The sequence below is a fragment of the Eubalaena glacialis genome, chromosome 3 (assembly GCF_028564815.1).
Source record: "Eubalaena glacialis isolate mEubGla1 chromosome 3, mEubGla1.1.hap2.+ XY, whole genome shotgun sequence".
Taxonomy (NCBI): domain Eukaryota; kingdom Metazoa; phylum Chordata; class Mammalia; order Artiodactyla; family Balaenidae; genus Eubalaena; species Eubalaena glacialis.
The window spans coordinates 76334249-76361944 of NC_083718.1; the positions used below are offsets into that span (position 1 = coordinate 76334249).

The window sequence follows — 27696 nt, forward strand, 5'->3', positions numbered from 1 at the left end:
AGTAGTGAAGGGAAAAAAATCATGCTCCAGATCAGTGTGGCAAAAAACAAATCAGCAGGTATCCTCCAAGCAGCAGAGTCTATAGGAGAGGGCTGGTGACAGAGAACGCCACGATTGCCCTAGCACCAGCCAACTCTCAGAAGCTCATACCACCAGGAACAGGAAGTACCTGTTTTACTTTAGTGTGAATAGGGGCAGACCAAGGTGCAGTACAGTTAATCCCCATCTTGTGTCCACGGAACCAGAGAACAGGGAATCCTCCTGTTTTACCAGGACATACTGGACACACACCTGGTGTGGCAATGAGGTTATCCTTTTATTTACCCCTGAGTCCAGGACTAAAAGCCACCATCATCACTATACTGCCCTCAGAACATATTTCAAATGTAAAATTTCCTTCTCGTCTCTGGCAACAGGAGAAGAGGGCCTTCCCATGAATTACTGTTTAATCCTCCTGATAGTCTATAGCCATGGCTTGTCAGGCATGGATAAACTTTGTAATATAGGTCGCTTCCAGGGATATTGTTCCTTGCTTCCTACTCAGAGCTGCTGCATGATTCCAGCTTCTGTATTCTTAGATCAGTACTAAGAAGTGAGGAGAGTTGGGGAGAGAAAGCATTCCTTGTTCGACCTTCAAGCATTTGGCTTCTGGTTTCAATGTATAGAAATCATTTCTCAGCAATGTAAGCCATCATTTGATTCATGGTTTAAAATCTTCAGCGTGACAGTGGTGCTCTCTATTGACCCAGAGTCATCTGCTTCTTCTCCTAAGTTTGAGAAAACAGTGGGAGGGGAGGAGGGATGTGGGAGGAAGACAAAGCAGGAGGGACAGCTAGCACAGGTCATTCGGGGAGAGGGAGGAAGGGAAGATCGGGTTTGTTTTCAGAGGCAGATGCACCAAGCATGTGCTCGCTGGAAGGGGAAAAGGGAAGGAGATGGGCACCCTTGCAGGGGAGCACCGGGGGTGGAAATAGCAGCAGATGGAGACAATGTGGGTGGTGAATCAAGGTGAGGACAAGGTCAGGGAAGGAAGGTAGGAGAGGGGCTTCTGTCTGTGTTAGTTTCCTGAGCCACCATATAATCCGTGCAGTTGCTCTACCACCCTCCCTGAGGCCAGCTCAGGCTTATATTCATATTCCTCCCAAGAAAAAACAGAAGTAGAGGTCAAATGGCCCCACTTGAGGATTTTGTTTATTGTTTTCATAATTATTAAACATGCTAAAATCACATAGAATGGCTGTTCCACTTCTGCTCTGACTCCACAGTGGGGCAGGTAGGAACTACAAGGGTCACTTGGTTTGTGTGTCCTCTGCGGGTGGCTAGGCATGAGGGTTTAGAGGTAGGCAGGCTAACAAAGCCCCAAGAATCCTTCATAGAGTACACCTTTACCAGCAGTAACTTGTGTCCTTAGAGATCTCCTCCTCCTTCATTTTTCTTTTCTTCCCAAATCAACTGGCGATTTCCTTCCCAAATCTTCCCATTTGCCTGCCTGTGGCCCCTTGAACCTCTTCCACTTCTGCCCCTTGCGGTTCTAGACTAGACGATGAAGGAAACTTTTCCTTGTCTCTACCAGTCCCAGTCTCCCTTCCTTGGAACTAATCTACTGAGCATGCACTGACATGGGAGCAGCTTGACTTAGGTCTGCCCAGGGGAAAGGGAGGCTCCAGTCCCCACTGTGGCTTAGCTCATAGGAGGGAAGTTGAGGTCCTGATGAGAAGGATGTGAAGGGAAAAAATGCTACCTGAAGTGCGAATGTTGTAACCAGTGGAACAGGGCATATGCCCCACCCTCGGGCACCCTACTCTGAAGGCTTCTCCCTCCCTCCCACATTGTCAGGGGTTCCTCTCTCAACCTCAAATCCTCTTCCTCTTCAACCTCATAGGGCAGGCACAGGTACTGATCAAGGAGCTGTATCCCAAGGAGAAAACGTTCCACCCTTAAGCAAGTGGCTGCCTGTTGAATTCTTCATCTTCCCTGTGTTCCTTGTGCCTCTGCGGCTGCGATGGCTTGAGAGGCCAGAGAAAATAATGTATAAGGGTTGGACTTGCCTCAACGAGAAGGTTGAGGGACAAAGAGACAAAGATACATGGGAGTCAGAGCCGTGGAGAAGGGGAGGGAAGGGAGCAAGGTGAAGGGTAAGGCTGGTTATTCAGGAACTGGGATCCTTTTTCTTTTTCTGGAATCGCCGGAACTTGCCCTGAATAGCAAGGGCAGCCTTCTCTGTTTCTGGTGCCGTCAGATCAATATCAATCTCCTCCTCCTCCTCAGCCTTCTTGGTATTGCCAGCTCTCCCTGCAGATAGTTGAGAGATTCATTAATGAGTAAACCTGAATTGCCCCAGCCCCTTTCCCCAGGCCCTAAATACAGTGGTTAAAGTCCACTTTCCGCTGGACTCTGTGACATCCCCCAATCTTTGCTAGGAACAGGAATGCCTGATAACTCTCCCAGAAGCTTGAGTCAGGGTACCTGGGCTGAGAATTAGCTATAGTAGGTACTCAGGAGCTTTGCAACTCTTGAACCAAGATGACAAATGTCTTCTATCACCACTTATTCCTAAATCCTACAGTTCAGAGTCCCAGAGCACACTCACTTTCCCCCGTTTTCCCTAAAGTTCTGATTGAGACAGAGGCTGGGATTATTTGATGAGTTTCTTCCTATCACTGTACCTGTTTCCAAGCATTCCAGAGCCAGTTTCTAAAGTCAAAGAGTAAATTCTAGTAGGTTTACTTCTTAGGAAAAAGTGGAAGGAAGTTTATAGATATAGTAGTCCTAACCTAGTGCTTTGTTTCACTTATCACATTCTTATTCCTGTTACATTTGACTTTAGGAGCTTCCAGGCTTACAGCCCTACTTGTCTCATGTCCCTATATTTACCTGCTCTACAAACTGCTTAGCCCACCCCCACTCACCCTTTTCCTCTGGGCCAGCTGCCTGGTTGGTTGCTGGGGATGTTTTGGTGTTAAGCTGGAAAAGAAAAATCAGAATATTAGATATTCACGGAAGTATTAAGGTGCCATCCCCATAGACTCACCATCATCATTTTCAAGCCCTCCTACTACCAGGTACATCCCTTAGTCTTTGGAACAAGTGGGTCTTGAGATCAGAGAGAGGGAGAAAAGTCATCAAAATTTATTCAACGAGTATTGATTGGTGCTAGGGAAATTGTAGAGGACAAAACAGAAAAAACCCTGCCCTCATGGAGTTTACATTCTAGGATATAGATAGACAAATGAATAAACAAAATTATTATTATGTTAAGTGGTGATAAGTTCTATAGAGAAAAGACAGGGAAGGGAGGTAGTGACTGCCAGGTGGGAATGGAGAAATACAGTTTTATACAGAGTGGTCAGGAAAAGCCTCTCTGAAAGGTGGCATCTGAGCCAAGAGCTGAAGGAGATAGGTAGTAAGGGCTGTAGATGGTGGGCAAGAGCTTTCAAGGGCCCTGGGGTGGAAGTGTGACTAGCGTGTTTGAGGAATAGCATGAGTCCAACATAGCTGGAGTGGAGAGGAGGAGGAGGGAGGAACGACAGATGGAGATGAGATCAGAGATAACTGGGAGTGGGGGCAGACTCTGTCGGACCTTGGGAGTCTTCTTAAGCCTTGGGAGTCTTTTTAAGGAATTTGACTTTTATCATAAGGGTGATGAGAAGCCATTAGAGACCTTCAATTTGCACATAAGGGGCATTAGGAAGGAAGCTGAAAAATCTGTTAGGCGTTTATTGCAGAAAACTAGACAGGAGATAATGGTTGCTTGGATCAAAAAGGTGTCAGTGGAGGTGGTGAGAAGTGGTTTGATTCTAGGTATACAATTGTCCCTCAGATTCCGCAGGAAATTTGTTCCAGGACTCCCGAGGATACCAAAATCCACAGATGCTCAAGTACCTTACATAAAATGGCATTTATTTGTATATTGGCAAGTATTTGCATATAACCTATGCACATCCTCCCACATACTTTAAAATCTAGATTACTTATAATACCTAATACAATGTAAAGGCTATGTAAATAGTTGTCAATACAATGTAAATGCTATGCAAATAGTTGCTGGCTTGCAGCAAATTCAAGTTTTGCTTTTTGAAACTTTCTGGAATTTAAAAAAATATATATTTTCAATCTTTGGTTGGTTGAATCCACAGATGCAGAACCCTCAGATACAGAGGACCAACTGTATTTTCAAGCTATGACTATTGGTTAAGTGGCATAGTGAGACAACTCAAGGATAGCTCCAAAGTTTTTGGGCTGAGGAAATGAAAAAAAATGAAATTGTCATTTCCTGAAATGAAGAAGACAGCAGGAGGAGCAGGTATTAGGGAAAGGATCAGAAGCTTGTTTTTGGACAAGTTTGAGATTGCCTACCTAATTATCCAGGAGGAGTTTTTTTTGTTTTGTTTTGTTTTACATCTTTATGGGAGTATAATTGCTTTACAATGTTGTGTTAGCTTCTGCTGTATAACAAGGTGAATCAGCTATATGTGTACATATATCCCCATATCCCTTCCCTCTTGAGCCTCCCGCCCACCCTCCCTATCCCACCCCCCTAGGAGGTCACAAAGCACCTGATCTCCCTGTGATATGCAGCTGCTTCCCACTAGCTATTTTACATTTGGTAGTGTGTATATATGTCAGTGCTACTCTCTCACTTTGTCCCAGCTTCCCCCCCCCGCCCCCCTCCCCCCCTCCCCCGGGTCCTCAAGTCCATTGTCTACCAGGAGGAGATGTTTTTGTAAGCTGTTGGATATTCAAAATGAGTTAAAGAGAAGCCTCTTGCCTAGAGATATAAATTAGACAGTTATTAAGATGTGGTTGGCATTTATGCCATGAGACTGGGTGAGATCACCAAGGGTGTGAGTTCAGATAAAGAGGAGAAAAGGGTCAAATCCTGGGGCATTCTGGTGATTAGAGGTTGTAGAAATGTGGAAAAATCAATAAGAAAAGTTGAGAAGAAGCCAGGAGAAAAGTCAAGAGATTATAGTACTTTAGAAGCCATATGAAGAAACTATTTCAAGGAGACGAGAGTGATTAATTGTGTCAAATTCTGCAGGTAAGGGACTTCCCTGGTGGTCCAGTGGTTAAGAATCCGGCTTGTAATGCAGGGGACGCTGGTTTGACCCCTGGTTAGGGAACTAAGATCCCACATGCCATGGGGCAACTAAGCCCGCTCACCACAACTGCTGAGCCCGCGTGCCACAACTACTGAAGCCCGCACGCCTAGAGCCCATGCTCCACAACAAGAGAAGCCACCGCAATGAGAAGCCCGAGCACTGCAACAAAGAGTAGCCCCTGATCGCCGCAACTAGAGAAAGCCCGCGCACAGCAACGAAGACCCAACGCAGCCAAATATTTTTTAAAAACAAAGTAAAACCAGTCAAGATATTGTCCCTATCTTCCAGGCTGAGTGAGAAGATAAGACAAGTACCCAAATAATACTTCCTGAGCATTTATTATGTGCCAAACCCTATCCCATTTAATCCTCTGAAATCTCTAAGATGTCATCCTATTTTATAGTTGAGGAAACAGGCTTAGAGATGTTAAAGATCTTGCCCAAGGTCAAGCCACACTACTAGAAAACAGTGGAACTGGCTCTGGGACCCAGGCAGACCAACTCCACACTCTTAGCCACTGTGCTATGTCCACAAGATCGAATACCATCACATGCTGACACAAATATGCTAATATATTAACAGTTACTGAATCTAGCTGGAAAAGATATGGATGTGCATTGAACAACTCTTTCAACTCTGATACATTTTTCTAACAGAAAGTTAGGGGGAAATAAGAAGAAAATAATAATTGAAAGTAAAATAAAAATTATTCAGATAAAAAACGCTGGGACTTCCCTGGTGGCACAGTGGTTAAGAATCCACCTGCCAAAGCAGGGAACATGGGCTTGAGCCCTGGTCCGGGAAGATCTCACATGCCGCAGAGCAACTAAGCCCCTGCACCACAACTACTGAGCCTATGCTCTAGAGTCCGCGAGCCACAACTACTGAGCCCATGTGCCACAACTGTTGAAGCCCGCGCGCCTACAGCCCGTGCTCTGCAATGAGAGAAGCCACTGCAATGAGAAGCCCGCGCACCGCAACGAAGTGTAGCCCCTGCTCGCCGCAACTAGAGAAAGCCCATGTGCAGCAACGAAAGACCCAATGCAGCCAAAAATAAATAAATAAAGTTAAAAAACGCTGATGCAGTGCTATATTTGATAGGGAAGTGTCTTTTAAAATAAATTACAAATTTAAAAATTGTTAGGTAGATGGACAATCCCATCTTTTTGGATGTTAAAATTTGGGGCCAAACAAAGACGGCTTTATTGATCATGTGTGATTTTCAAAGGATATATTGGTCACATTTATACCGCCTTTTCAAGTCTTGTGATTTATTTGTGTATTCCTAGCATCTTGTAAAGTACTGGAGAGAGCAGACAGTTATAAAATAACTATCTAATTTTTTTTTATTGTTTTTAAAAATTTTATTGTAGTATAGTTGATTTACAATGTTCTGTTAATTTCTGCTCTAATTTTTTTTGCTTTGTTTTGTTTTTTATAAATTTATTTATTTATTTTTTGGCGTGTTGGGTCTTCGTTGCTGTGCGCGGGCTTTCTCTAGTTGCGGTGAGCGGGGGCTACTCTTCGTTGCGGTGCGTGGGCTTCTCATTGTCGTGGCTTCTCTTGTTGCGGAGCATGGGCTCTAGGTGCGCAGGCTTTGGTAGTTGTGGCACGTGGGCTCAGTAGTTGTGGCTTGCAGGCTCTAGAGTGCAAGCTCAGTAGTTGTGGCGCACGGGCTTAGTTCCTCCGTGGCATGTGGGATCTTCCTGGGCCAGGGCTCGAACCTGTGTCCCTTGCATTGGCAGGCAGATTCTTAATCAGTGCTCCACCAGAGAAGCCCTGCTCTGATGTTTTTAAAAGTTGATATGGTCCAGGGACTTCCCTGTGGCGCAGTGGTTAGGAATACGCCCGCCAATACAGGGGACATGGGTTCTATCCCTGGTCCGGGAAGATCCCACATGCCATGGAGCAACTAAGCCCATGCGCCACAACTACTCAGCTTATGCTCTAGAGTCTGCGAGCCACAACTACTGAAGCCCACACACCCTAGAGCCCGTGCTCCACAACAAGAGAAGCCACCACAATGAGAAGCCTGCGCACCGCAATGAAGAGTAGCCCCCCACTCACCACAACTAGAGAAAGCCTACGCGCAGCAATGAATGCCCAGCGCAGCCAAAAATAATTAAATTTAAAAAGAAAAGTTGATATGGTCCAATTTTTGTAAAATATATTGATTGCTTATCTATGTATATGTACATTTTTATTTAAAAATCTGAAAGAACATGCACAAGGGTGTTCCCCAAACCCTATGGAATTCCTGCTAGTCCCCCTTTGACCAAAAAAAAAAAAAAAAGTTTCCATGAGAGGAAGGGTTGTTCCTGAGACTCTTGGGAGACTGGCCACTCATTACTCTTTCTTTTCCCATGATCTTCCTGTAGTCAATATATTTTTTTTTTCTTTTTTTTTTTGGCACAGGATCAGTGTAATGACCCAGTAGTTAGCTAGGTGACGCTTTCCACACTGGCATGCTGTCATCACAAGAGGTCTGTCCACACGGCAAAAGCATGAGATAGATAGGGTGTTTAGTAATAGGATAACAGTCAATAGTCCAGACAAGAGGGTCACGGGTCAAGAGGCAAGTTCTATAGTCCCATGATCTCTGACTTCAAATCCTACTTTCTTTATTGCCAGCAAATCCCTGAATCTGATCCTTGCTTTAACCATTATCCCTCTCTCTCTCTCTAAGCCTGTTCCCTTAATCCACCAATTCTTTTCTTTCATCCCTCCCCTTTGGAGAAAAATCTGGACCCCAGTTCTAAATATCTCCCCTCGAGTAGCTGTCCCTTCCTCTACCTTCCTTCTCATATCAGCTAACCTTGAGAATCCTCAAAGCAGGAATATTTGTCAGGACTGAACCTCACACGCCACCCCTTTCCCTCCACCTTGCCAGCTGTCACCTTCCTGAGTCTCTCCTGAGATTACTGACCCTGGAATGGAGCCATGGCTCAGCTGCTGTCTAGCCACCCAGGGGTTCTCAGCTCCATTTGGCTTAAATTCAGGAGAGGTCACTAGGGAGACTGCAAAAGGGTTCTGTAAAGGAGAAGAAAACTCCTATCACTCACAATGCCCCTTGAAATCTCTCTCACACCTTCTGCTAAAAAGTAATATGCTGGGGCTTCAACCTGCCCCTCCTCCCTGTACCCTCTCCAGCCAGTTCTCAAATAGCTACTCTGAACACTATGGATTTCTGGATTTAGTGGTTAGTGATTTGCTGAGGTGGGAGGTGGGGGCAGTTAGATCACAGGTTGTTAGCTCCCACCCTCTACGTCATACTCAGCCCTTTACTGGTCCCTGGTCTCTGCCCCAATCCTCCTATGTATCTTCCAGAAACTCAGCAGTTTTACATGAATCAAGGTCCTCTGGTGCATCCATCTGACAGCCATCAGATTAACCATATTTCTGGTAAACCAAGGAGGCACAGAGGTCCACTCTGGATGAACCAGAAACCACATGTGCTGTAAGAGTGTCTCTTACAAAAACTCACAACTCTAGAGGATCAGTGCTCACCCACAAGAGCTGTGACAGGTGAGCGTTTCTCAGTCGCTCTCTCTCAGCCTCTCATTCTAGCCAGGTATGGATTACTGGAAACTCTCAGGTGCTCTTCTACTTCTTTCAATACTGAGCTCTTCTGACCAGAAATAACAACAGGGAAATGGTTTAGCAAATCCTTCCTTTTCCTTATGGGACCCATCTAGGGGAACTGGAAGAAATCAAGGACTTTAGAATGCCACCCCACCTCATCTTATTAATAATCATATATATTGATATAATACTTACTTTGTGCCGGTCACTTTTCTAAGTACTTTAACACGTTGAATTCTTACAACAGCCCTATAAGATAGGTATTGTTACTAGTCTCACTTTACAGATAAGAAAACTAAGGGCCAGAAGAGGTTAATTAACTTGCCTAAGGTCATACAGCTAAGAAGTAGCAAAGCCAGGATTTGAACCAAGGTGGTCTGACTCCAGAGTCCACCCTCTTGAACATTATGCTATGCTGTATCCCAGTCTCCAGCCAAAGGCGTAAGCATGTGTATGCATGTGGTACATACATACCACATGAGAAGGATGTCCAGTGTGAAACTGATTTAAATAGACAAGTTCTCCCACACAGCAGAGCAATCCCTAGGTAAGAAGGAAAGTCCTAGAGATCATGATTTTCTTCCATCCTCACAGTTAGGCAGCTGTATTCAAGGACCAGTCTCTCAGTCCATAGTCCCCAACACTTTCTTGATATACACTCTAGAGGGTCCTGTCCTCCCAATATGGGGAAAGCTTACTTGTAATTTGAGAACCTGATCCCAGACCTTACCTACTGACTCAGATTCCTGATCTGCTAGTTGAGCTAGCCATGCTGATTCTGGCTTTCATCTTGACGTTTGCCCAGTGGGCCTCCTGACACATACCTGGCTGACCCCTGGGGGTTAGCCATAGCCTGTGTGTGTGTTCTTCACTCCCAGGGCCAGATGCTAGCCTTTCAGATTCTGAGAATTCCATGTGAAGGATCATCCTATTGGTTTCCATTTCAAATGACTCTCTTGCTTACATTTAAGTCTGTTATTCCAAGTTTCTAGTGAGTTGAAGCTTGGTTCAGTTCAGCCTCACTGCCTACACAGGACTAAATGTTTCTTACTTCTCAACATGTAATTAGCAACTCTGAGGCCCATCAACTCTTGCCTTTCCCTAGAGGGCCCTAGTTTCTTTCCCTGCTTACCTTCCTGAATTCCTTTTCTCCTCACCTCTGGGCCTGATGTGCTCCAATGTTCCATTCCATCATCTTGGCAGTAGCTGCCAATTCCCCATGAGTATACTTTTGTTTCCTCTGCAGTTCAAAGTTGTGGACTCTCCCTTCCAGTGTGGAAGGAGGAAAAGGAGAGGTCTGCTGGCTTAGGGGTCTTTTGTCTTCAGACTTTGAGAGACTGCAGAGAGGGAAATGACACAGCAATATCCTCCCTTTCCTGACCCCATACCTCCTTCCAGGGCATTTATCAGCATTCAGATGATGTCTTGTCCTTCCATTTGAGACTTAGATCCCATTCCCCTTTTCTCCTCCTCAGGAATCTTCACAGTCAATTCTCTTGACTTGCTTATAAATAAAACCTTTTCCTTTCTTTAAAACCAAAAAAAAAAAAGCCTTCCTCAATCTGAATTCCTTCTTCAACCACAACTAGATTGAAAAGAAGTGGGTCTAGGACCAAGCCTTGAGAAACCCCAGTATTAAAAGGTTAGGGTGAACAGATGGAGAAATATACCATGTTCTTGGACTGGAAGAATCAATATTGTGAAAATGACTATACTACCCAAAGCAATCTACAGATTCAATGCAATCCCTATCAAACTACCAATGGCATTCTTCACAGAATTAGAACAAAAAATTTTACAATTCGTATGGAAACACAAAAAACCCCGAATAGTCAAAGCAATCTTGAGAAAGAAAAACGGAGCTGGAGGAATCAGCCTCCCCAACTTCAAACTATACTACAAAGCTACGGTAATCAAGACAGTATGGTACTGGCACAAAAACAGAAACATAGATCAATGGTACAGGATAGAAAGCCCAGAGATAGACCCACGTGCATATGGTTACCTAATTTATGACAAAAGAGGCCAGAACATACAATGGAGAAAAGACAGCCTCTTCAGTAAGTGGTGCTGGGAAAACTGGACAGCTACATGTAAAATAATGATATTAGAACACTCCCTAACACCATACACAAAAATAAACTCCAAATGGATTAAAGACCTAAATGTAAGATCAGACACTATAAAATTCTTAGAGGAAAACATAGGAAGAACGCTCTTTGAGGTAAACCACAGCAAGATCTTTTTTGACCCACCTCCTAGAGTAATGAAAATAAAAACAGAAATAAACAAATGGGATCTAATTAAACTTAAAATCTTTTGCACAGCAAAGGAAACCATAAATAAGACAAAAAGACAACCCTCGGAATGGGAGAAAATATTTGCAAATGAAACAACGGACAAAGGATTAATCTCCAAAATATACAAACAGCTCATGGAGCTCAATATCAAAAAAACAAACAATCCAATTAAAAAATAGGAGGAAGACCTAAATAGACATTTCACCAAAGTAGACATACAGATGGCCAAGAGGCACATGAAAAGATGCTCAACCCCACTAATTATTAGAGAAATGGAAATCAAAACTACAATGAGGTATCACCTCACACCTGTCAGAATGGCCATTATCAAAAAATCTACAAACAGTAAATGCTGGAAAGGGTGTGGTGAAAAGGGAACCCTCCTGCACTATTGGTGGGAATATACATTGATACAATCACTATGGAGAACAGTATGGAGGTTCCTTAAAAACTAAAAATAGAACTACCATACGACCCAGCAATCTCACTACTGGGCATGTACCCTGAGAAAACCATAATTCAAAAAGAGACATGTACCACAATGTTCATTACAGCACTATTTACAATAGCCAGGACATGGAAGCAACCTAAATGTCCATTGACAGATGAATGGATAAAGATGTGGCACATATATACAATGGAATATTACTCAGCCATAAAAAGAAATGAAATTGAGTTATTTGTAGTGAGGTGGATGGACCTAGAGTCTGTCATACAGACTGAAGTAAGTCAGAAAGACAAAAACAAATACCGTATGTTAACGCATATATTATGGAATCAAAAAAAAAATGGTACTGATGAACCTAGTGGCAGGGCAGGAATAAAGACGTAGACATAGAGAATGGACTTGAGGACATGGGGGGAGGGGGAGGGGGAAGCTGGGGCGAAGTGAGAGTAGCATCGACGTATATACACTACCAAATGTAAAATAGATAGCTAGTGGGAAGCAGCAGCATAGCACAGGGAGATCAGCTCAGTGCTTTGCGACAACCTAGAGGGGTGGGATAGGGAGGGTGGGAGGGAGGCTCAAGAGGGAGGGGATATGGGTATATATGTATGCATACGGCTGATTCACTTTGTTGTACAACAGAAACTAACACAGTATTGTGAAGCAATTATAGTCCAATAAAGATCTATAAAAATAAATAAATAAATAAAATGTTAGGGTGGTCCTTTCAAAATAGTGCTGGAACAATTGGATAGCCATGTGCAAAAAAACCTCAATCTATATCTTGCACCCTATACAAAAATTAACTTGAAATGGATATAAAACCTAAAACTATAAAACTTCTAGAAGAAAATACAGGGGAAAAATATCTCTGCAACCTTGGGGTAGGTAAAGATTTCTTAGATACACCAAAAGCACAATCCATAAAAGAAAAAAGTTATAAATTGTACTTCATCAAAATTAAAAACTGCTCTTTGAAAGACACTCCTAAGAGAATGAAGAGACAAACTACAGACTGGAAGAAAATACTTGCAAATCACAAATCTGATAAAGAACTTGTATCCAGTATATATAAAGAACTTTCAAATCTCAATAGTATGAATACAATTTGTAAAAAGGAGCAAGATATTTGGACACTTCACCAAAGAAGATACATGGATGGCAAATAAGCATATGAAAATATATATATCATTAGTCATTTGGGAAATTTGAATTAAAACCACAATTAGATATCATTATATACCTATTAGAATGTTTTTTGTTGTTGTTGTTGTTTTGGGGGGGTTGTGTGTGTGTGTGTGTGCGCGCGCACATGCACGCGTGCATGCACACACGTGTTTTTGTTGGTTTGTTTTTAATGACTATACGATGTGCTGGCAAAGATACAGAGTATCTGGAACTCTCAGATATTGCTGGTGGGAATGTAAGATGGAACAGCTAGTGTGGAAGTTTCTTAAGTGTACATTTTTCATACAACCCAGCAATCCTACTCCTAGGTATTTACTCAAGTGAAATTAAAACGTACGTCTACACGTAAACTTGTAAGTGAATGTTTATAACGGCTTTACCTGCAATCACCAAAAACTGGAAACAACCAAATGTCCCTCAACTGAGGAATGGGTAAACAAATTGTAATACATCCATAAAATGTAATACTACTCAACAATTAAAGGAGGAATGAACTACTGATACATACAACAACATGGATGAACTTCAAAGGCATTATACTAAGTGAAAGAAGCCAGACCCGAAAGGATACACGTATACTGTATGATTCCAATTATATGACATTTCTTGTAAAGGCAAAACTATAGGTACAGCAGATAGATCAGTGGCTGCTAAGGGCTGAGGTCATGGGAGGGGTGACTATAAAGGAAAATGGGGGAATTTGGGGATGATGGAACTGCTGTATATCTTGATTGTGGTGGCAGTTACATGATGTATATGTTTGTCAAAATTCACAGAACTATATCCAGATAAAAGTACATTTTACTGCATGTAAGTTATACCTTATTAACTTATTAAGTTATACAAGTAACATAATAAGTTATTAAATAATAAGTTATTTTTTTAAGGGGAAAAAAGATTAAGAGAGGTCAAGAAGCTAGCAAAGACTGAGAAGGAGCAGTTAGAAAGGTAGAGTAGACAGGTGACTGGGGAAGGGGTGGGGGCCAGGGTCTCTCACGTCTCTTTTCTTTTCATAGCTAGACTTCTCAGAACACTTACTGTCTCCATTTCCTCACCTCCCACACACTCTCCAACCCACTTCAACCTAGCTTCTACTCCTACTCCACTGAAATGCCTCTTTAGAAAACCAATGTGCTCTATGATAAGAAATCAAATGCAAAAGTTTCAGCTCTACTTGGCTTGACCTCTTGAAGCATTCAATACTCTTAATCATTTCACCTTTCTTGACACATATTCTTTCCTTGGCTCCTGGGATATCACAGTTTTTCCTGGTTTTTCTCCTATCTTTCTGGACACTTCTGTCAACATTTAAGTATTGGAGGCTCTCGAGGTTTAGGGGTAGGCTCCCTTCTGTTCTCTTTTCCTAGATGATCTTATCTGCACCTATGACTTCAGTTATCATTTATACAGCACCATCCAATAGAACAGTGGTCAGCAATCTACTGCTCACTGCCAAATCTGGTCTACAGCCTGTTTTCCTAAATTAAGTTTTACTGGAACACAGCCATGCCCATTGTTTGCATATTGTCTGTGGCTGCTTTTGCACCACAATAGCAGAGTTGAGTAATTGCAACAGAGGCCACAGGGCCCACAAAGCCAAAAATACTTGCTACCCGGACCATTACAGAAATAGTTTGCAGACCCCTGCAAAAGAACTTTTTGTAATGATGGAAATGTTTTATATCTGTCCAATATAGGGCATCCCCTAGGCACATGGGGCTATTGAGCATTTTGAAATGTGGCTAGTGCAACTGAGGAATAAAATTTATAAATTTATTTAATAAGTTAATAATTTATTAATAACTAATAAGCTAAATAGCTACATGTGGTTAGTGGCTACCATATTGAACAGCACAGAATGCCATTGACGGCTCAAATGTACAGCTTTCCCTTGGTATCCAAGAGGGATTGGTTTTAGGATCCCCAGGGATACCAAAATCCACAGATGCTCAAGTGCCTTGCATAAAATGGCACAGTACAGTCTGCCCTCCAGTACCCATGGGTTCTGCATCCTCAGATTCAGAAATTCTATCCGCTGTTGGTAGAACCCGTGGATGCAGAGGGCAGACTGCATACCACTACCCCAGAAATCTCCTCTGAGGTTTAAAACATCTCCACTTGGATGTTCTATGGAAACTCCAAAGTCTTTCTCAAACTAAATTCATTATCCTACCTACCCAACCTAGTCCTCTGCAAGTATTCCCCATTTCATCCAGTTGTACAAGTCACAAACCTAGAAATTGTTCTTGACGCCTTTCTTTCCTTCACATTGCATATCCAATTCAATATTAAGTCCTATTATCTCCCAAATATCTCTTAATCCATTCACTTCCACCATCCTAACACAGTTGTTTCTTATGTGGACCCTGGTAATAGCCCAAGTGGTTACTGATGCTCTTAGGATAAAGAAGAAAATTCTTTTTTTTTAGAAGAAAATTCTTAACACAGTCTAAAAGGCCTTACATTATGCAGCCTCTGATTACCTCGGTAACCTCACCTCTGTTCCTTCTCACCGCAGGACCTTGGCACATGGTTCCCTTACCCCTGCTCCCCTTTTACCTAGTTAATTCCTATTTATCCTTCAGAGCTCTCCTTAAGGGTTCCTTCTTCCAGGAAGCCCTTCTTAGCTCCCCAGACTAGGCTAGGACCCTCATAAGTTTTCACAGCACCTGGTATTTCTCCTTAGTAGTACTTGTTACTAATGTAATTAAATAATAATTTATTGATTAGATATTTAATGTCTGTCTCCTCCATTTCTGTACGAGTTCCTATGAGGAACTCGCTATGAGGGTAGGGGCAGTGTCTATCTTACTCACTCCTGTAGTCCCAGGGTCTAGCACGATATACACTTAGTATATGTTGAACAAATGAAGGGAGCTCCTATTCTGCTTTATTTGCCACCTCACCACGATTTCTGAAGTCTAATTTGTTTTCAGATAGCTGAGGGCCTCATTCTGTAGCTGGTTCAGAGATTGTGAAGCCAGGTCATTGCTTTTCCTCACTTCAGTAGATGTGCCTGAAAAACAGCTGAGGATGAAGGGGAAGAACTTCTCTAGGAGCGTATTTCATGTTACCTGTATTATAGTTATTGTGTATTTGTCTTACCTCCCCTTCCCCAACTTCACCACCCCACCAGAGTCCGTTTCCTTGAGAGCACGGTCCATTTATTTGTCTATCACTTGTAGTAACTGCAGCCTATGTCTTGCACATAGTAGGTACTCAGTAGATATTTGTTTATGTGAATTAAAATTTTCTCAAGCCTCAAATTCCTGGTGGAAGCAATATGTCATATTAGGTAGAGTTAGACAGATCCGAGTTCATATCCTGGATCTGCATTGACTATCCCAGCTCTCCCATTCCTAGCTGTGTGACATTGGGTAAATCAGTTAGCCTTGCTGTGCTCAGACAACTCATCTGCAGAAGAGAAAACATATCTATCCTAAAAGGTGAAAAGAACTAGAAAAAGTGTATGCAAAATACCTAGCATATATCAAAATAAATAGTTATTATTTTGAAGTAATGTAACTCTGGATTGAATATAAGAATAGGTCAAGTTACTGGGTTGTTGCCTGGCTCAAGGCCTGGAATCAAAGAGTAGAGCTGCCACAGAGTATATCTTCACTAAGTGGGACTGAAGGAGGAAGGGAATACCTCGGATGGCTCTAAGGGCCCTTGAGGCTTATTCTGCTACCAAAGGAGTTTCATAACTGTTCTCTTTTTACTCTAAACCAACCCTGGAAATCACAATCTCCCTGTATTCCCAATGTCTGTCCCCAAAAATGCTGACAATAGCTCTAAACCTTTGGTAAAGGGCCCAACAATAGTCTGCTTGGGCAGAAATTGTATTCTGTATAGCAGCTGCCCATGTCGGTAACCCTGGAGCCTCCTGGAACTACTCCCAAGTCAGAGGTGTACCAGAGGGGACCTCCAATACAGCACCTCCATTAATGTTCATGTTTCATTGCAAAGAACCCTTGGACACAAACACACCCTATTTTTTTTTTTTTTTGTGGTAGACCACAGGGAGAAGATGATTAGTGCTCAGGAGCAAATAGACCATATCTCCTCAATCAAGCCTTTGTATCAGAAAGATGACTGTGTAAATCCATTCCTGGCCTCAGAAGGATAGTTTGTTAGTATTGGCAAAGCACCTGAAAATAGTCAAAGTGGTAGCGACTTAGGTGCTTTTTCCCTATAGCTGTCACTATTGGGGAATAGGTACCCTATAACTCTAGGTCCTACTCGCCCTGCCCCCTTCTTGGGCTGCATTTCTTCCTTTCTTTGTCTCTTTCATCTTTAATGGTGTTGCCACAGCAACCATTGTCACGCGAAGAGGCAAGATAGTGTCACCCCCTCTGTTCCAAGCAGCAATTTAGAACTAACCATGGGAAAGGTAAACTACCCAGATTTCCCCATACTCCTCACCCCACTGGGGTCTTTAAAGAGGTATCACAGGTTGTTAACAGCAGCAACAGACAGGAACAAAGGAGCATCTCACTGTATCTGGATCACATATACTCTGCTTTTGCATGATATAGCTTGGATGCTGGGCAAATGAAAACACATCATATACGCATTATAGTACTGTTAGAATCACTTAGCTCGGATGAATAGGCACAAGGACTCAGAACCCTGTCCTATAGTCCAGGGCAGGGAAATCTAAAAAGGGCCTGAATCCTAAAAATCCTAAATATGAGCCCCAAAGACCCCTTTCTTGCCATAAATCCTAGGCCTTGTAAGCTCCCTGCTTGCTTTAGAGATGCAGAAAGTGAAGGGAGACAGGACTTAGTGCATCTGCTTTCAAGTAGTGACAAAGAGGCTTCAGCCCCCCAGGGACCCTTTTATCCCTGCTGACATGTTCTCCCCCAAAGATAAATGCAGTTCACTGCTAAAGATCCTTAGAGAGGCCTTTGGGATCCCCTGGTGCCCCTGAAAGACGCTGGACTGCTGTTTTTGGAGCACTGTTGGAACTGTTTCAATTCTTTCAGTGCAGCAACCAGCTGCAGTCCTCAAACAGCTTCAGAAAGACTTGCTCAAGGTCACCCTCAAGATAATAATAGAAAAAGAACTAGGAATCCTTACTCCAGGTTCTACAGACACACATTCTTTTCCTAATGTTTCCTAATGCATGGAATATAACCCAGATACCTTAGAGACAGGAATAGAACCTAAGCAGTCCGAGCTCCCAAGCCCCCTGGTCTGTCCTTCCCCCCTCAGCCATCCCACCCCTGTTTCCTGAAATAGCAGTACCCCTCACTGGAGTCAGGCAGAATTCTTTGGCTATGCCAGCTCATGGTATGCGGTGAGTCAACAGCCCCCGCCCGTTTTCCCCCAGCATGGGTTGCCACAATTTAATGAGTAGTTATTTGTGGTGCTCTGCACACAGCTTGGAACTGTGCCTTCACCCCATACTGAGGGTAGGGGGTGGGGGAGAGAGAGTAGTGCCAAAGCATCATTTATTACTGTAATCTTCAGTGTGCATCCCACCCATGGTGTTATTGTCCCAAAATAAACGTATTAATCCCACCACAGCCTACAAAGCAAACACTCAGCTGGAGGGCTTTGTGTGGGAGGGAGGCAGCACCAAGGACAACAGAACGGTAAATGGCACCTCTTTTCCCTGGATGGGGGGTTGGGAAACCTAGGTGGGCCTGCCTTCTGGCGTCAGCCTGGAATTAAACAATAATCAGGCTTCAGGGAGGAGAATGTGATAAGGTCTAGGCACCTGCAGGGATGCAGATTTCTTAGAAAAGGTGGTTTGGGATCTGCTTCTGACTTGGCTTACTATTACAGGTAAAATAATTCTGGGGCAAGTCAAGCCACTTTGAGAAGTAGGTCTGGAGTACGGATTTAAAAAATCATGCACTTAGTATTCATCACTTACTTTGCCAGCCTAATGTGTTCTTCTTTCCCTCTTCTAGATTTCTCCTCCCAAAGCCTTTGTACTCTCTTTGGAAGTCAAGTGGCCAAATGAAGGAGGAGTAAATGTTCAGCGCCTGTTTGATTATCAGGTACAGCAATTTTACTTAGATACCTGTTTTCTATGCTGGATCCTCCAAGTCAAATACTTTAGAGTCAAGAGAATTGCTCGTTCCTTTCTTTTCTGAAAGAAAACCTCTCCTTCTGGTCCTTGATGCTTTACAGTTATGGAAATCAGTGATGGACACCAGAAACTAAGAATGCATGAAAAGAGGCCTTCCAGACTTCCCCCTTCCTACACTCCTATTAACTTACCTACTCCACTTCAGCACATTCATTGCACCCACTTTTAAGGTGACTAGGCATCTTGCATAAGGAAGAATAGTGCTTACCCTGTCTAGTATTCTACCAAATTTTACCCCGTTGATACATATCATCCTATGTTGGTCTCTCCTCTCTCTCTATCCTCTTGCTCAGGATTTATTAAATCACACTGCTTAGATCTCCTATAGAAAATATTTGTAATATATTCCTTCAAAGTTGCATGTAAATTAAATCATTCTATCATTGGAGTCACATGTTAAAAGAGTCTTAGGGAAAGTTCTTTGGGGATAAGAAGGCAGCAGTTCTATGCCCCAGTGTTGGTTCTAATACTGTGTAAACTTAGATAAGGTTTGGGCCTCAGTTTCCTCATCTGTAAAATGAGAAGATTGGACCAGATGATCTTTAGGGTTCCTTGACAAATCTGAAATTACATCGCTAAAATGTTTTTATATATTATTTGAGATTTTCTTGGTAAAAAAAAAAATTCCTGTATTTCTTCTAGATAGAAGGATTTTTGCAAAACTAAGCTTATTTTTTCCATGATAACATAGACTCATGAAAGACAATTTGGAACTATAGAAAAACAGAAAGAAAACAGGGGGAAGCATTCATAGAACCACTACTTGTCTTGATTGACCTGATCCTACTTCCTCCTCTGCCTTTGCAGCCCTATCTCCATCACTGTCATCAGTTAAGACTCTCCATGGACAGACATGAAAGACACATCAGGTTTGCATATTTGGACTCCAGCCACAATACTTACGGTGCCTGACCCTATAGAGACTTGACATTCTAAGGTGTTACTGATCACAGCTGCAGCTTAGGAAGAAGACTCGTCTATATCCCCAGGTCACAGGATGACAAAGTCATCCACTTTTATCAGCCAGAGTCTCCTGCTCATGCAGCTAAAGCCAACAACCTGAACTGGTGACTAAGAAAGGGATAAGCAAGTTCTCGAACCAAATTCTGGTTTCTCTTACTTCAGAACACAGATATTTCTAGAGGTGGAAGACTTTCCAATATCTAGCTCTTCTGTTTTATACATCCAATATAATCATCATCATAATAAAATACCAATGAGAGAGAAAGAGAGAAACTTGGATTTCCTCCAAGTCCCTACCAGGTTCCCTAACAAATGGTTCACAGAAGACATAACAGAATGATGTCACCCTGACCAAACTTCCATTGTGGAGAAGGCTGTAGATTCAGGCAGATATGCACAGGAAGGAGAATGTGATCCCCAAAGTGTGATATCCCATTCCTATTACCTAAGAGGACAGCAAGCAGAATAATAAAGGAGGGAGTACTGGTTCTAGTGAGGTTTCTAACTGATCTGTCCCTTGCTCCATCCCCTGCCAGCCTGGGGACAGACACTATGGGGCAGACACCATGGAACTAGTTACCAGTCATCCATAACCCCCATTTCAGCAGAATGACTGCTGGACCAAGGGATGCCTCCAGCTGGGCTTTTTACAGTTGAGAAGTGCAACAGGATCCCAGAAGAACTTGCAAGTGTGCTTTAAGCCACCAGCTACACCACATGACAAGGGATTATAGGAAAGAGCCCTCATGGACTAAATGCATCTCCCATCCCCATTCTTCACCGAAACTAGCAAAAAGTTATTAAACTATAAGAGAGAGACTGTGATTCACAGCAATCAAGTCCTGCCTGCAGCTGTGAATGCAGACAAGCTGGAGATGAGCCCCTGCAGCTCCTCAGCACACGAACACACACACTCACAGGGAAATGCTCTGCTGCAGTACTGAGTGACAGCAAAGAGCCAGGAAGGGAAAGTATAACCAGAGACCCTCCCCAGCAGCGTCACCAGGACCCTACACTTTTCCTCTAGGTCTGGAGACCCCATCCCCAATTTTTGTTCTTCATTTGAAATGGGAATCTCTTGAAGAGATCCCAAATTCTCTCATTTCATGCAGTTTCACTGAAGCAAGAAAATAAGCAGGTGGGGGAGGTGAAGCTTACATAAGATTCAGAGTGCACAGGGCTTTCCTGGGCTAGGGCTCCAGCCTGAAAGAGAAGACCCCTGGGGCTGGGCTGAGAGAAATAAAAAAGTTTGGAGTCTCCCTAGAGCTTCAGAGCTCCGGGCAACACTTCCACTTTTCTTCATAGCTTTTACAAAAAGGAAGAAAACAGGCTGGATCTTGGCCTCTAGGGAAGCAGAGGCCCTTTGGGGATCTGGTTCAGAGACAGCTGATCTCTGTGTAAGCCCAGGTGGCTGCTTCTGGATTTTATAAATACTCATCCCTGAAGCCAGGCTCAGCTCTGTATTAGGAGGCAGCTTCGACGGTTAAATTACTAGTTAGGACCAGTTCACTCTGACAGCCTGGGAGGCCAGGCAGCCCTGCAGACGCTGTCAGTTACTTCCCATCCAAGGATCCCACTCTCATCATTCTACTGAGTTCCTGATTGAGGCTAGTCAAGTACAGCTGCTAAGTCAAGACTTGACTTTCCCCTCAAACACCAAATTATTTTTCTTGACACTGCTTTGTGACAGCTTTGTCACTCCACCAAATATCACCCTAAATCCCAGCCCCTGTAGTGTATCCTACAGAGAGGCTGTGCACTTCCCCTAAAAAGCACAGGCTAACCACACATCTTCATGTTGACATAGACTTCAGATCACAAACCTCCAGGGGATGGCTTGAATTGCAACTTTCAGATTTAGAAACACTAGGGGGGCGTTGAACTCTAGACCTCAGTGAAAAGAGGGCAAAGAAAACCTCTCTTCTCATATTAGGGCTGAAAGAAGCAAAAGGAAAGAAGATTGAATCTTTTTTTCCTTTTCCTTCTTTCTGAAAGGCTGCTGTGGTCACAGTCATAACTATCTGAGGGACAGGAAACCACTTTAGTTCATCTGCAGCCCCCAGAGTAGCTGAATTTTCCAGGATAAACTTAGTGGACATGGCAACCAAAACATAGTAGTTGGCACTAATTGGCTCCCTGGACGAGAGCTTTTGGTAGGAGCCAGCAGAGCTCCTACTAAAGATGAAGATCTAAACTGAGACCTCGGCTACAGGGTCCTACCCCTTCACTAACCTTGTATCCTTGAGACTTCTCATGCTAGTTTTCTGAAATACTCTAAAATAAAAAAATTTTTAAAGAGAGAGGGAGATAATAACAATAGCTAACATACATTGAGTGCCTACTCTCTGCCAGGTACTGTTCTCAGCACTTGGCATGTATTATCTCATTTAATCATTAGAACAACCAGTATTACCCCCATTTTGCAGATAAAACACTGAAGCAGAGAAAGGTTTAGTAAACTTGCCTAAGGCCACATAGCTAGTAAGCAGTAGAGCTGGGATCTGGCATATAGCTGAGATGTTGGATTTAACACAAGATCCTGGGTACTAGGAAAGGGGTTGCAGAGAGCAAGCCTGTGATGTCACTGCCCATACTGACTTCACTTAGAAAGGAAGATCCTTGTCTCTGGATGCCTACAAATGCAGTCAAACAATGGGAGAGGTCTTTCCCAGTCTCTGCTTTGACCCCCACGGATGGACGGTGTTCTTTGAATAGAGGAAATCACAGTTAATGGATTGGGTCTGGCTCGGATGACCACGGACCCTGTGGAGACTCAGGGTGTAACAAGCGCTGCAGAAGGAGGTCTGCTCTTGAAGGGGACATCTCCCCAGGAGCCAGACAGGCCCCCACTACAAGGCTTCTGAATATCAGAATGGTCCCTCCAACGGTTGGTTCTTGATTGAGTGAGTGGAGGGTAGGATGCCACCTTCCTAAAAGGGGCGAAGTGGCCACCTCAGGGGGCGAGGGCTGGAGTTCTCCATTGAATGCTACATAAGGAGTGTAAAAGCAATACAGCCCTAGGAGAGGGAAGACAGAAGCTAATGTTTTTCTCAGAAGTCAGGGGAGTGAAGGGAAGCCCGAGTAACCTCGGAGCAGTAAGACCTATGCAGAGGGCAGTATCCTGAGGATAAAACTTACGACCTGAGACCTCAGCCCTCCCATTCTACAGTCGATTCCAGTCCCCCAAAATCTCCACCGACAGGGAACTTAAAGCCTCCCTCTTCCAATCGCTCCCCAGCACTCCAAGGTGGGAGCTTTCCCAGAGAGGCAGGGGGCGTCCCGGGAGGATTCTCAGCGGCTCTGGGCTGCAGCACCCTCCCTCGCAGCCCTGGGACCCCGAGCCGCGGCCTCCCCGCGCCGCAGCCCTAGTCCGCAGCGGCGGGGCCGGGCAGCGCCTCTCACCTCGCTCATCGCGGCGGCCAGACGGGGCGCGCGGGGCGCGACACGTGCAGGGGAGACAAGGGGCACTCGGGCTGCACGGGCGACGGCCGCGAGTTGCCGGGCTCTGAGACAGGGGCCCCGCTGACAAGGCGAGGAGAGTTAGTGCGGAGAGTCGCTGCTCCAGTGCCCGCACCCCAGCTCCGGGCGCTCAGCGCCCTGCCAGGAGTCCCCTTCCGACCCTGTCCTGTCAGAGCCGCTCCGCGAGCCTCCGTCGGCCCCACCTTTTATAGTCAGCTCCTTACCAGCCTCCAGCCCGACCAATAGGAGCTCTTCCTGCCGCAGAGTGACAGCCCCTGGCATCCAATGGTGGCAGGCTCAGAGGTCTGCTGCATTTCCAAACTAGGGTAAGACAGAGAGCGGGAAGGAGGGGGAGACCGTCGGGGGATGAGAAGATGGAAAACGAAGCAGGGGGAGCAAAGAAGGAAGGAGAGGAAGGAGTAGTACACGAAGGAAGGAGAGAGAGAGGGAGGGAAGGAGTGTGTGAGTTTGAGAAAGTGAAGAAAGAAGAGCTGGAAGGAGATCAAGAGGGTGCATGTGAAGCAGGAAACTGAATGAAAGGGTAAAAGCCAAGAGATGTTACAGATTAAGATTTAGTAATAGGATGGCAGTCTGAATAAGAGAAGGGCAGAAAGGAGGAAGGGAAGGAGAGGGAGAGAGAGAGACAGAGAGGGACAGAGAGAGCAAAAGAGAGACAGAGAGATGCAAGGGGACAGTATTCTGTGGCAAAGAACAGGGAAAATTTGAAGTGCCTGTTTGATTTGGAAGATCATAGATCTAAGGAGTTGAAAGACATTTTAGGATTCATCAATTCTACCTCCCACATAATGCGAAAAACCCTTCTCCAACAAAATGATGGTCCCCTAGCGTCTACTTGAATAGGTAATGAGTGCCCCCCAAAAGTTAATTTACGACTGTTTACTCATTCAGTCTCATTCTGACAATGTGCCCTCCACTGTGGTGGTGAAGCTATTAAAAAAGAGAGAGAGACACACACACACACACACACATTATGACCTTGCACCTATTGTTGCCATTAAAATAGATTTCAATATGCAAGTCCTATCTCCTAGAGTCTAGGTTTTTTCTTCCTGCAATTCAGGTAGGAACCCATTTGGTGGTATATGTTTGAGTACCAAAACTAGCAAGTGGATTCTGCCCAGATGTAGGGAGCAGATGTGAAAGATGAAGCCCACAGTCCAATCTATATAGATTATTTTTCAATAAGATGGAACTTTACTAAATAATCACTATGTTGTATAAGTTTTAAGAAAAAAATATGATTAGAGCAAGATGAAAAGAAATAGAACACCTAGGTAAAAGTCAGGAACTTTCTGATAACTTCAACTGCTATTCCTAAATATCTGGCTTTCATTTCTACTTTAAAGAAATCCTTTAAATGCTCTTGCCTGTGATACTTCTAGGCATTGTAAAACCTTTTAGCCTACTTAAAGCTTCAGTCAGCCAAAGCCAAACACTTTCAGCTTTAGCTGTTACACCCTTTTGATAGTTTCTTTCATGGCCTGTAATAACTGAGTCATTAATAGCTGAGCTTCTCTCAGCCAGCAACCACTGATCCCTTCTCAACAACCAGATTCAGATAAGACCTCAAATACCCTTTCTCTAGCTAGACCCTCTGTGTGTTTACATTTTCTCTGCCACTTCGGAAACAGAGAAGATGGAAAAAAGATCACATATTTTCCCCCATCTACCTGGGATCTTCTGACTCTCACTTTCCAATGGGAATCTGGTTGCCTAAGTTACTAAATTCTAAGTAGGCTAGCTCCTACTTACTCTATGCAGCCTACTCTCTGGTTCCCCCCACCTGTCTAAGGAACAGCTAATTAGCCTTGAAAAGACTGTCTTTAGTGAAGCAGACCTCTCCAAAGTTCTTGAACAGCGATGCAAAGATTATACAGAGAATTCAAGATCCTAGATCAGAGGTTAGCAAGCTTTTTCTGTAACAGCCAGAGAGTAAATATTTTAGGCTTTGTAGGCCCTATAGTTAAACTACTTGAGCCTCCCATTATAGCTTGAAAGCAGTCATAGACAATGTCTAAACAAAATAGGTGTGGCTATATTCTAATAAAACTTTATTTGTGGACACTAACATGTGAATTTCATATAATTTTCATATGCTGTGAAATATTCTTTTTCTTCTTTTACATTTTTAATGTAAAAACCATTCTTAGCTCACAGACTGTGCAAAAACAGGCAGCAGGCCAGATTTGGCTTACAGGCCATAAACTGCCGATCCCTGCCATAGATGATTAAATGCCCAAGTATGCTACAACAGTAAGTTGTATAACAGTAAATAGTATAGGTCTAAGAAGAAAGACATTGTCTAGGACTGAAAGAGTCAAAAGCTTCCTGGAGAAAGTGGGATTTGGGTTGGATAAAGGAAGGGTAAAATTTAGACAAATGCTAGAAGGAATGGGGGAAGGAGGAAAAGGTGTCGATCTGACATCTGGGTGATAAGAAAAAAATGATGAAAGAAGACTGAGGTTTGTGATAGGGAAGTGGCAGGAGATGTGTGAGGGCCTTGAATGTCAGAATAAGGAATTTAAACCTTACCCTTGTACAAATGGCATTTTTAGATTATTCTTGCAAGGAAAACATAGGACTGATTTGACAAGAGAAAGACCAAGAGCAGGGAGAAAAAGATGGGGATGTCATAATTATACAAAGTGCTACAGTCTGGGTGACTATAGTGACAGTAACAGAAGAAAAGGCACAACATCAAGAAACATAAGGCATAAGGAATCAATAACAAGATTTAGGAGAGGATTCAAAGTGACTCTTGGAATGGGGACCAGAAAATTGGGAGTTATTCAATTATTCACTGGCTATTAAACACACATTATGGCCAGGACTTAACGCTAGGTGTTGGGAAAAGAAGACCCACATGACATAGAACCTACAGTCTAGAAGGGGATAGACGGTCATGTGAACGCGAAGGTGCAATATTATTATGGGTGCTGTGGTGGAAGTCTGGGCAAGTGCAATGAGAGTCCAGAAAAAGGAATAGAATGAGAATAATAATCTGAACAGGCATCATAAGGAACTACTAATAGCAAGATCCCATGCATGGAACTGGAGTTAATTTGTGAAGACATTCACATACTAGAATGAGGATAAATGAAATCAGGTATGTAAAGGCACTCTGTACACTGTGATGCTAAAATGTGAGCTATTTTTACATTTTACCAGAGCCTTGTTACTAGATGAACTATTAGGGAAGAACACAGAAGAAGAAAGGTGAGGAGGTTGAAATTGAGCCTTAGAGAAAAACCCATAGTTTTCCACAACCCATAGCCTTAGGAAAAATGAGAATCCAATAGAGGAGAAAGAAAAAAGAGCTATTAGAAGTACAGGTTGAGAATCAGGAACGCATAACATCATAGAGGCTAGGGAGAAAAGACATTTCAAAGAAGATAATGTGGTTGTCAGGGAGTCAAAGCAATAGGGAGGTTGATTGGGAGAAACATGAGAGAAAGCCCATTGAATTCAACAGGTCACTGGAGATCTTTGGTGAATTTAAAGAAGATCAAAACCAGATTACAAGGTACAAAGGAAAGGAGGTAGCCTGAACTCTTCCTATTCAAAGAAGTGTTTGTGCCAAAACTTGGGAGGCCAAATAGGATAAAGTAGGCCCAGACTGGAAATTTGGCTCAGTGGACACCTGAGTGAGGTTGACCACATGTCAACTGCAAACACGGCAGGTAAGAGCAGCAGGCAGCAATTGTTCAGAAGTCAGAAAGGAGTCAGGAATCAAACTAAAAGACTGAGTATCCTGTCAGAAACTCAGAACAGCAAAAGATAATCGGCTATGAAAGACAGCAGCTAAGAGGGAAACAGGAAATGTACCCAGATGACATGGAATGTACCTTACTAAAAAATGCCTGGAAAAATAGATACCCATTAAGTATTTGTTTAATGAATGAATGCATTCGAAAATAATAACATGATGCCACATAGAATGAGCATGAGTTTGGAATCAGACCTTAATTCATATCCCGGCCCATTTATTCACTCTGTAAACATTTATTATCTGTGCTTGGAGTATACAAGACCCTAAGGATCCAAAAATAAAAGATGCAGCTCTTGACTTCAACTCACAGTTGATTGACAGTCAGAAAGTGACAGTTGCTCTGCAATGTGGTAAGTGCTGTGACAAATGTGTGAGCAGATGTGTAGCTCTAACCCACAGGCTCCTAGAGGTGATCTGCTGTACTCAGGCCTGAAGGGCCAAAAGGATCAAGAGGACCTGGTGGGGGGATGTGTGGTGGTTTGGAAGTGGGGTGTGTGTGGCAATTCCAATCAGGCTGAATAATAAGGGCAGATGTTCAGAGGTGTGTGAGCATAGCTTGTTCAGGGAACTCTAAGTGCTTAAGCACAAAGTATGATGTGTTAGGTCAGGGGAGGGAAGTGGGATAGATGAAGGCAGAGTGATAAATAGGGGCCAGATCACAAAGCACTTTGTGTGGCATGCCAAAGAGATTGGATTTTATCCCAAAGGTGATGAGAAGCAAATGAAGAATTTTAAGCAGGGGAGAGACATGATCAAATGTG

General features: G+C 43.5%; 1 protein-coding gene across 1 annotated transcript; it reads right to left on the minus strand.

Annotated features, from left to right (window-relative positions):
• Positions 1-539: 539 nt before the first annotated feature.
• Positions 540-23310, minus strand: PCP4L1 (Purkinje cell protein 4 like 1). The gene is made up of 3 exons (XM_061185813.1): positions 23089-23310; positions 2910-2964; positions 540-2292 (listed from the first exon to the last, which is right to left on the minus strand). Exons 1-3 carry the CDS (start codon positions 23095-23097, stop codon positions 2150-2152), a joined length of 207 nt encoding a protein of 68 aa, XP_061041796.1. The 5' UTR covers positions 23098-23310; the 3' UTR covers positions 540-2149.
• Positions 23311-27696: the final 4386 nt, after the last annotated feature.

Excerpts from the sequence above, each read along its gene's own strand:
- PCP4L1 (XM_061185813.1), bottom strand. Across the intron at positions 2,293-2,909 it reads AGCTGGCCCAGAGGAAAAGG|GGAGAGCTGGCAATACCAAG; the intron begins GTGAGTGGGGGT and ends AACTATCTGCAG.